The sequence below is a fragment of the Dendrobates tinctorius genome, unplaced genomic scaffold (genome assembly GCF_039654945.1).
Source record: "Dendrobates tinctorius isolate UK_male_01 unplaced genomic scaffold, ASM3965494v1 ptg000001l, whole genome shotgun sequence".
NCBI classification, from domain to species: domain Eukaryota; kingdom Metazoa; phylum Chordata; class Amphibia; order Anura; family Dendrobatidae; genus Dendrobates; species Dendrobates tinctorius.
Window position 1 is genome coordinate 19,732,466 of NW_027361669.1, and position 10,574 is coordinate 19,743,039.

The window sequence follows — 10,574 nt, forward strand, 5'->3', positions numbered from 1 at the left end:
ACTCAAATTGCCACCCGTTACAACCAAGGTAGGCAGAAGAGCATCTCTGAACGCACAGTGCGTCGAACTTTGAGGCAGATGGGCTACAGCAGCAGAAGACCACACTGGGTACCACTCCTCTCAGCTAAGAACAGGAAACTGAGGCTACAATTTGCACAAGCTCATCGAAATTGGACAGTAGAAGATTGGAAAAACGTTGCCTGGTCTGATGAGTCTCGATTTCTGCTGCGACATTCGGATGGTAGGGTCAGAATTTGGCGTAAACAACATGAAAGCATGGATCCATCCTGCCTTGTATCAACGGTTCAGGCTGGTGGTGGTGGTGTCATGGTGTGGGGAATTTTTTCTGGGCACTCTTTGGGCCCCTTGGTACCAATTGAGCATCGTTGCAACGCCACAGCCTACCTGAGTATTGTTGCTGACCATGTCCATCCCTTTATGACCACAATGTACCCAACATCTGATGGCTACTTTCAGCAGGATAATGCGCCATGTCATAAAGCTCGAATCATCTCAGATTGGTTTCTTGAACATGACAATGAGTTTACTGTACTCAAATGGCCTCCTCAGTCACCAGATCTCAATCCAATAGAGCATCTTTGGGATGTGGTGGAACGGGAGATTCGCATCAGGGATGTGCAGCCGACAAATCTGCACCAACTGTGTGATGCCATCATGTCAATATGGTCCAAAATCTCTGAGGAATGCTTCCAGCACCTTGTTGAATCTCTGCCACGAAGAATTGAGGCAGTTCTGAAGGCAAAAGGGGGTCCAACCCCTTACTAGCATGGTGTACCTAATAAAGTGGCCAGTGAGTGTATATAACGTATGGTTTTCTCAAAGTCAAAAAAGTGTCATTTGCTTTTGTACTGTATCTGCATCTCCTTGTTTTCTTGACAGAACAGTACAAAAGTGGCACTGGTTCTTGAGTGATGCTTCATTATGTAGAAGGTGCAGTTTGGAACTTATGTAAGACAACAATTAAACTCAACATACAGAAATCACTTTTGATGTGTAAAAAGATATAACTGGCCATACTCTTTAGATAGCCGAATTTGCTTACTAAGCCAGAAACAATACTGCTCTTTTTAGTTATATGTGCCGAGGGTACATGAGTTTTCAGGTGGAAGAGGAATAAGCTGCTGCCAGATACTTCTGGCAGTGGCTTATCTCCCTTAAGAAATAATCCATCGGCATGTTGAAATTCAACATGCCCAAGAGGCGGGAAACCAATTCTAATTGGATAAGTGGCTAGCCTCACTGAAATCGGTAAGTTTGGCCAACATTTATCTCAATTGTTGTATGACTGTCTTAAAGGGTGGTAAATTTCACTAAGGCAGCCAATATTTCTTTTATTAGGTCTTTGTGACCTTGCACAGGTCTTTCCTCATCTCCAGCCACAATGAGCAAGCTAGTTGAGAGGAGAATTGGCTAAGGAAGTATGCCACAATTCTATCCTACGAGGAATAGGAAGGTGGAGGAGTACTATGTCAGAACAAGCGACAGCTTGGAGGGCCCATTTCTTTTTTTAGCAATGGTGCTCTTTCTTTTCAAGCAGCAAGCCACTTTAGCACTTGTAGTTGTCCTTTATACAGTTATGTTTGTATGATTATATGATGAGACAATGCTTTTTCTCCCTTATTGTACAGAGGTACTATAGTCAAAGCAAGAGACAAGCTCTATCATCCTGAATGCTTCATGTGTGATGACTGTGGCCTCAACCTGAAACAGAGAGGATATTTCTTTATCGAGGAGCAGCTGTACTGCGAAACTCACGCCAAGGAGAGAGTCAAGCCTCCGGAGGGATATGATGTTGTGGCTGTTTATCCCAATGCCAAAGTTGAACTTGTCTAACCATTAAAGCAAGCTTGCTGGAGAAGTCTACAGTCTTACACAGCAATACTCCGAGAGCCCTTCCTACAACAAACAAGGATTTTGCATTCCCTTGACAAGACATCTCCATCCTAACATTGTATCCAAGAAATCAATGCAGAAACAAAATGAAAATGCTTCAGTATATACATTTCCTTCCTCAATCAATTACACTGAACATAATATCTATAGGGAGCCATGTCAGAACCGTTATTAACACTTTTGCATTAACTATCCATATATTTTGCGTTGCTGTTGTGTTTAATTCGCAGGTTACATGTGTGCAGGCTTCGGTTTGTCTACTTTTGGCATCAACAGAACCTTCTGTAAATACTAAATAAAATTCATCCTCTGCTCTAATAAAATATATTGTTTTTAGTATTTATGCTGTGTATTTTCTTGGTTCTCACAGTTTTCTAATAATGAAAGGCAATAATAAAGTCATTTGGTCACCCATATGCCATATTATAACCACATCACTTGATAATCCTGCTGTACTGGGTGCATCTTCTCCATGCTCTTGGGCCACATTTAGTATCAGGGTTCATAGCTATTGCCCTACTTATACAAATTTTCAATGTCGTGTACCTTGTATGGAGTTTTATGGCTATGGAACTACGTTACACTGGCTCCAGATTCATGGATACAGTATATTTGATCTATTTTTTTTATAGATCATAAGCACTGTGCCTTGCTCTCTTAACAGGCTATTATTATGTTATTCAATTGTTTTAGTTTGACAGCATGAAATGATTCAAATTATCGATTGACTTGCTTTTTTCTATCTGATATCATTCTCCTAAAATGAAAGCTTTTATCTTACATAGTGTACAGCTTGTTTTCATAAACCTGTGCCTGGTCAAGTGTTTACAGTAGTTACATTCTAGGATAGGGTTTAACTCTTCTTAACATACTAGTCAGCTCTCTCCAGCTTTTTGATTTATATGCAGTAGTTAGATACTCACCTGCCCACTCTCAGTCTTGTAGAATCACAATCCCTAGGCACACAGCATTGGCATTTTCTTCAGCAGTTATTCTAATCACCACTCTCATTTTCTTGACTGTGTGCTTGTTCAAATGCATTGTTATCTCAAAATGTAAATGTAATGATAACAGTGTGGAGTCAGAACATACATTGACAAATCATTAATGCAGTAGAATGAAACTACCCACCAGAACTGTCACTCAAGGCGGAGCACCCGCCCTCAAGCAACCTAGAAGTAAGGAGACTGCAGAGCTTCGAACTGCTCAAGAGACAGATATCCCTTCAAGCTACACTGTTAGCACAATTACTCTTTGTTTGTGCTGCCTATGTTTTATGGATTTACATAAGAGTGCTACAAACTGTATATTTATATTGCAAACTAAAGCAACTAACTTTTGTGTAGAAAACACATTCACAATTGGGGTTCACTGATATTAGTCTACAAATCTGCAGCCAGATTTTACTGCAAATGCATAGCAAAATCTATATTTGTAACATGCAGATTTTGCTTTGGATTCACTATAGAATTGAGACTTAATACATTGAAACATCTGAAATCCACTGAGAAAATCTGCAATAGAAATTGACACTCTAGGAATTGATCTGCAATCCATAATATAAAATACAACATTTTATGAATCTTTCTCATTTTAATATTGGGCTGTAAAACTTTCAAAGTAGATTGTACAGCCATTCTGAGATGGATTGTCAATGTACAGTAAGCACACCAGCCCTAGCTGGTCTAAAAGATTTTTTTTTTAATTCATGCTTATATTGTCACAGGTCAATTTCCATGCAGAAAAAGATCAAATTAAAATGTAATTCACTTGCTGCTACTATATACCTTCAGATTTTAGATGTGCAAATCTGAAGGTAAAATTTGCAGCTTTTCCGTCACATATGGCCCCTTATTGTGGTTCTTCTTCACCTATGTCTGATCATGGTCTAATTAAGTATTTCCTTAAGGGTATGTGCACTCGTTGCGGATTCGTCTGCGGATCCGCAGCGGATTTGGCCCTGCAGATCCGCAGCAGTTGATCAAGGGATGTACAGTGCCATGTTATCCTATGGAAAACAAAAACCGCTGTGCACATGCTGCGGAGAAATCCGCCCGGAAACGCAGCGGTTTATTTTCCGCATCATGTCAATTCTTTGTGCGGATTCTGCAGCGTTTTTACACCCATTTCATTATAAGAATCCGCAGGTGTAAAAAAGCAGTAAGAATTGCGATCAAAAATTCCAATAATACATAAATTATGCAAAAATATTTTAAGTACAACGGTAACAGGAGGGGAAGGGGTCCACCAAATAGCACATGTTGAAAAAAGGAAGCTCACAGGAACATCATCATAATCATCATATTAATATATCCATACATATGTCCCTTCTCAGAAGAGCACAAGTGGGAATACATCTCAAGCAGTACTCATCTAATAAAGAATATATATTGCACCTATCCCACATGGCCTAAGAGGCAAATAAGAGAGCATATAAAGCCCGCATAAGTAGTAATTAATCACCCTGGTATACTATTACTGGAAAAGTGAGCGGGAATATGTCCAGGAGCGTCCACCCCCATCGTGCGTTTCGGCAGACTGTGCCTTTTTCAAGGGGTACAGGAAGATGGGGAAAGGGGAGTATAAAAAGCCCCACCAACCAATGAACATAGCGGTCGCTAATTAATCACAGGTGCCCAGAGGGGAAGTGCACAAATTGCAGTAAAGGCCGCAGCATAAGTGAGTGTAAGATGACCTCATTGTAAGTGCCGACGCCGCATGATGATTTGTGCGCTACCATAGTAACCCTACACCCAGCCATGTCGGCGTCACATACCTGTGACTACATTGAAAGAGCCAACGCTGCTTGATGACACGTGTGCTACCATAGTAACTCAACATCCGGCCGCATCGGCATCACGTGCCTGTGACGTCACATCACGTGACCATCACCGCAGGACCTCAGCCGCTCAGTGACGCTTGCGCTGCCACGGTAACAAGACGCCCAGGAGGCGTCGGCGTCATGTTCCCGACGTCACATAACGTGACCATCACCGTAGCAACAAGAGACGCCGAAAGCCCACGGACGGGCTGAGACCATGACACGCAAGCGTACAGCGGCTACTAAGAGGGCTGCATAAAAAAGACCCATAATTACCACCCATACATAGTCAAATTAGAAAAAAACATTTATAATATAACATAATATAACATGCAAGCTTGGTGATATATCACCAAAAAAAGAGGGCAATAATATAAAGTAATCATACAGTACAAGTATATGACTATATCAAATTTAGCTAGATTTAAACTCTAGTTGTGGCATGTCTTCATATCTTGATGGCATATGGCACAAATCCAAAAGGCCAGATTATATGGATAGCATAGAGCCAACATTGGGGTCCATACAGAAATAAATCAACTGCTAGACATCAGTGGGTGAGGCTGAATAAAAAGAATAAAAAAATTATTTTTAAAAAAACAACACATATACATTCTAAATTATGGAAGATCACAAACATGGGACAAAGCTGATATTTTCATTAAGCCCTTTGGGTTGCACAGTGTCCAAAACCCAAATCCACCTAGTCTCATGTTGAGCTAGTCTGGAAGAGATCCTCCCGCCACGGATACCAGGGTCAACCGCATCAATTCCCCTGAATCTAAGTAGGGAGCTATCACAATTGTGATATTGTTTAAAATGACGGGGTAGGGTCCTGAGCATGGATAAGTCATCATGGGTCGCTGCCGCCTCGATTCCCAGTATGTGTTCACGGACACGTACCTTAAACTGTCTAGTAGTCAGTCCTATATAGATTAAATTACAAGGACAGACAGCAAAATAGATAATATTCTTGGAGGTACATGTAATATGTCTTCTGATCTCATATGTCCTTGATTCTGCCGAATTAAAAAACGTATTGACCCGATCGACATTTGAACATGCAGCACATCTACCACATGGTCTACATCCATGCTCAGGCCCAACACCTTCAATAAATGTGGATCTAGAATCACCCTGGTAGTGGCTCCGAACAAGGCAGTCCTTAAGATTCTTAGTACGCCGAATAGCGACACTAGGTGCCTTAGGGAGAAACTGTTTTAGAACTGGATCAGCTTGAAGAATGGGCCAGACTCACTTAAGACAATCCTTCATTCTTGAGAATTGTGCATGATAATTAGTGACAAAGCGTATTTGGTTAGTCGATTGACGGTCCCTTCGAGTTTATAAAAGGGAGTGGCGAGAGGAATATTTTGCTCTGTGATATGCACGCTTAATTGTGCGTCTGCCATAACCCCTTTCACGGAACCGTACAGAGAGATCACGTGCCTGCATTTCAAACTCGTGGTCACTAGAACAGATCCGCCACAAGTGGAGGAACTGTCCAGTGGGAATTGAGTCAGTCATATATCTCGGGTGAGCACAGGAGGCATGCAGCAACATATTTGTCGAAGTCTCCTTTCTAAAGATGGTAGTTTGAAGTATACCATCACTATCCCTTTGAACAGTCATATCAAGGAAATTAATTTGATCCATGCCACCTTGATAAGTGACAAAAATATTCCTGTCATTCATATTTAGAACATTCATGAATTCACTTAATTGTTCAGTAGATCCCTGCCAGATCAGGAAAATGTCGTCGATGTACCGCATGCAAAGGGGGATGCGGTCCATCGACAACTGATCTGACAGGGAGAGGTCCCTCTCCCACAGCCCCAGGAAAAGATTTGTATAGGCCAGGGCAAAAGAAGCCCCCATTGCAGTACCCTGGAGCTGCAGGTAGAAGGACCCCTTGAACACAAAGAAGTTATGAGTTAGTGAAAACTCGAGGAGCTCGAGAACAAGGCCGACGATCCCCCTTGGTAAACTGGATATCTCAAGATAATATTTAGCTGCTGTTAGGCCATCACTATGCTTGATGTTAGTATAAAGCGATTCAATATCTCCCATTACCAGCAATGTGTCCAGTCCAACATGGAGACCGTCGACCCTCCTCAAGAACTCACTCGTGTCAAGTATAAATGACGGAAGATTCTCAACAAGAGGCTGTAACTTGGAGTCAATCCAACGATTGATATTCTCCAAGAAATTACCCGACCCTGAGATGATTGGACGACCAGGCGGGCACACCAAGTTTTTATGTATTTTAGGCAAGAGGTACAAAGTTGTTATACCAGGTTCATGTACCTGCAATACCAAAGCCAGCTCTTTTGTTATAACACCATCCAAAACTGCGGCATCCAGAATTTTAAGTAGTTGCCTGGTATAGGATAAAAGGGGGCTAAACGTTAGATGTTTATAACATGTTTTATTATTTAACTGTCTAAACGCTTCTTTCTCATAAAGGGTCTTTGGCCAGATTACCAAATTGCCCCTTTATCAGCCGGCTTTAATACTATATCCGGGAGTGACCGCAAAGTGTCCAATCCATATCGCTCATCTCTGCTCAGGTTGTCACGTACAACCCCCCCAGGAATCCTGAGGAAGTCATCAGTGAAAACCCTAACAAAGAGGTCGATACTGGGGCAAATGGAAAACGGGGGGAACTTCTTGGACTTAATTCTAATCGACGGAGGAATCTTACCTCCCTTACTTCTTTTACTGCCATTAAAGATCTTCATATTTTCGCTAGATCTTTATTATTTAAAAGGCACTTTTTTGACCCTCATCTATATACTTTATTCCCAACAGAGGAAGAACAATTAGCATTACAGGATTTGGAGGATCTGTCCACAGAACAATTGTCAAGTGAGGGAGGTAAGATTCCTCCGTCGATTAGAATTAAGTCCAAGAAGTTCCCCCCATTTTCCATCCATGTGGGATAGTTGCAATATATATTCTTTATTAGATGAGTACTGCTTGAGATGTATTCCCACTTGTGCTCTTCTGAGAAGGGACATACAGTGCCTACAAGTAGTATTCAACCCCCTGAAGATTTAGCAGGTTTGATAAGATGCAAATAAGTTAGAGCCTTCAAACTTCACACAAGAGCAGGATTTATTAACAGATGCATAAATCTTACAAACCAAAAAGTTATGTTGCTCAGTTAAATTTTAATAAATTTTAAACATAAAAGTGTGGGTCAATTATTATTCAACCCCTAGGTTTAATATTTTGTGGAATAACCCTTGTTTGCAATTACAGCTAATAATCGTCTTTTATAAGACCTGATCAGGCCGGCACAGGTCTCTGGAGTTATCTTGGCCCACTCCTCCATGCAGATCTTCTCCAAGTTATCTAGGTTCTTTGGGTGTCTCATGTGGACTTTAATCTTGAGCTCCTTCCACAAGTTTTCAATTGGGTTAAGGTCAGGAGACTGACTAGGCCACTCCAACACCTTGATTTTTTCCCTCTTGAACCAGGCCTTGGTTTTCTTGGCTGTGTGCTTTGGGTCGTTGTCTTGTTGGAAGATGAAATGACGACCCATCTTAAGATCCTTGATGAAGGAGCGGAGGTTCTTGGCCAAAATCTCCAGGTAGGCCGTGCTATCCATCTTCCCATGGATGCGGACCAGATGGCCAGGCCCCTTGGCTGAGAAACAGCCCCACAGCATGATGCTGCCACCACCATGCTTGACTGTAGGGATGGTATTCTTGGGGTCGTATGCAGTGCCATCCAGTCTCCAAACGTCACATGTGTGGTTGGCACCAAAGATCTCGATCTTGGTCTCATCAGACCAGAGAACCTTGAAACAGTCTGTCTCAGAGTCCTCCAAGTGATCATGAGCAAACTGTAGACGAGCCTTGACATGACGCTTTGAAAGTAAAGGTACCTTACGGGCTCGTCTGGAACGGAGACCATTGCGGTGGAGTACGTTACTTATGGTATTGACTGAAACCAATGTCCCCACTGCCATGAGATCTTCCCGGAGCTCCTTCCTTGTTGTCCTTGGGTTAGCCTTGACTCTTCGGACAAGCCTGGCCTCGGCACGGGAGGAAACTTTCAAAGGCGGTCCAGGCCGTAGAAGGCTAACAGTAGTTCCATAAGCCTTCCACTTCCGGATGATGCTCCCAACAGTGGAGACAGGTAGGCCCAACTCCTTGGAAAGGGTTTTGTACCCCTTGCCAGCCTTGTGACCCTCCACGATCTTGTCTCTGATGGCCTTGGAATGCTCCTTTGTCTTTCCCATGTTGACCATGTATGAGTGCTGTTCACAAGTTTGGGGAGGGTCTTAAATAGTCAGAAAAGGCTGGAAAAAGAGATAATTAATCCAAACATGTGAAGCTCATTGTTCTTTGTGCCTGAAATACTTCTTAATACTTTAGGGGAACCAAACAGAATTCTGGTGGTTTGAGGGGTTGAATAATAAATGACCCTCTGAATAAACTTTTCACAATTTAAAAAAAAAATTAAACAAAGAAATAACATTCTTTTTTGCTGCAGTGCATTTCACACTTCCAGGCTGATCTACAGTCCAAATGTCACAATGCCAAGTTAATTCCGAATGTGTAAACCTGCTAAATCTGCAGGGGGTTGAATACTACTTGTAGGCACTGTATGTATGGATATAAAAACATGATGATTATGATGAGGTTCCTGTGAGCTTCCTTTTTTCACCATGTGCTATTTGGTGGACCCCTTCCCCTCCTGTTACAGTTGTACTTAATAAAACATTTTGCATAATTTATGTATTATTGGAATTTTTTATCGCAATTCTTTCTCGTTTATTATGGCTTTCTTGTGCGGTTTTTCCATTATGTCCTTTTTGTAGAATCACACCTTTGATAGTTTTAGACTGTGCGGTGTGATGTATTTCATGAGGTGTTTACAATAGGTGTAAAAAAGCAGGCAAAATCCGCTAGAAATCCACAGGTAAAACGCAGGCATTTTCACCTGCGGATTCTGCAGATTCCGCGAGGACAAATCCGCAGACGAATCCGCAGCGTGTGCACATACCCTAAAAGAAGACACAAACTGAAGATCCAGGGGAGTTGCTTTTGGGATGACAGGGTGCTTTAGGTGCTCCTTGGCAGCGGGGAGTAATCTCATTCCACAGCTCTTATGCTGTCAATTACCTGTGAACAGATGTCAATGTGAACTTACTGATAATCTTTATTATAAAATTCCAGCAAGCATTAGCTTCAGAAATCATTTCCTTTATGATGGGCTCTCCCAAGCTTGTCAGACTGACTATAATTGTTACACAACACATGACAAGCTTGCTTGTGGGGTTTTACACGAAAATGATTTCAAAGTCTTTGCATTTCTGCTTTTTTTATCTGTGCATTTTCCTTATCTCATTTATGCTCTATACAGTTTGGCTTCTTATAAAAGGTATTATGTTTAGAAAATTGTTGTGTAGCCTTTGGCCAGTGTCAGATTAAGCCCTGTGGAGGCTCCGAGGCTGTCGAAATCTTGGGGCCCCTTGAGCTAAATATTTCCTAATATATTTTAATTTACCAATAACAATTTTAATACACCAATTAAATTTTATTAAACATAAAAATTAGCTTAATCAAATTTCATTATAACCCAGAAAAGATAATTAACTAATGTGAACCTTGGGTGTTGGCGTATATATAATCATCTGATATATCATTTTTCATCCCTTGTGCCGTGCCCCCAAAAGAAGGGAGGCCACATAGGCCAGTGACGGTCAATGTGTTCATGCGGCTTAACAAGAAATAAATTATCAAAACACATGTGGGTTTTAAGGCAGCACTTTTTTAAGATAAAGTAACTAAGGTATACTTAAATTCTTGCTACAATAGAGTGTATA

The 10,574-nt window shown here is 41.5% G+C and overlaps 1 protein-coding gene across 1 annotated transcript in view; it reads left to right on the top strand.

The window, feature by feature from the left end:
* The window catches only part of PDLIM4 (PDZ and LIM domain 4), a 213,415-nt gene extending 211,162 nt beyond the window's left edge, over positions 1 to 2,253 (top strand). Inside the window, exon 7 of the mRNA XM_073570139.1 lies at positions 1,650 to 2,253. Within this exon, the coding sequence (XP_073426240.1) occupies positions 1,650 to 1,854 (205 nt within the window). The 3' untranslated portion in view covers positions 1,855 to 2,253. The remainder of the gene's footprint in view (positions 1 to 1,649) is intronic.
* Positions 2,254 to 10,574: the final 8,321 nt, after the last annotated feature.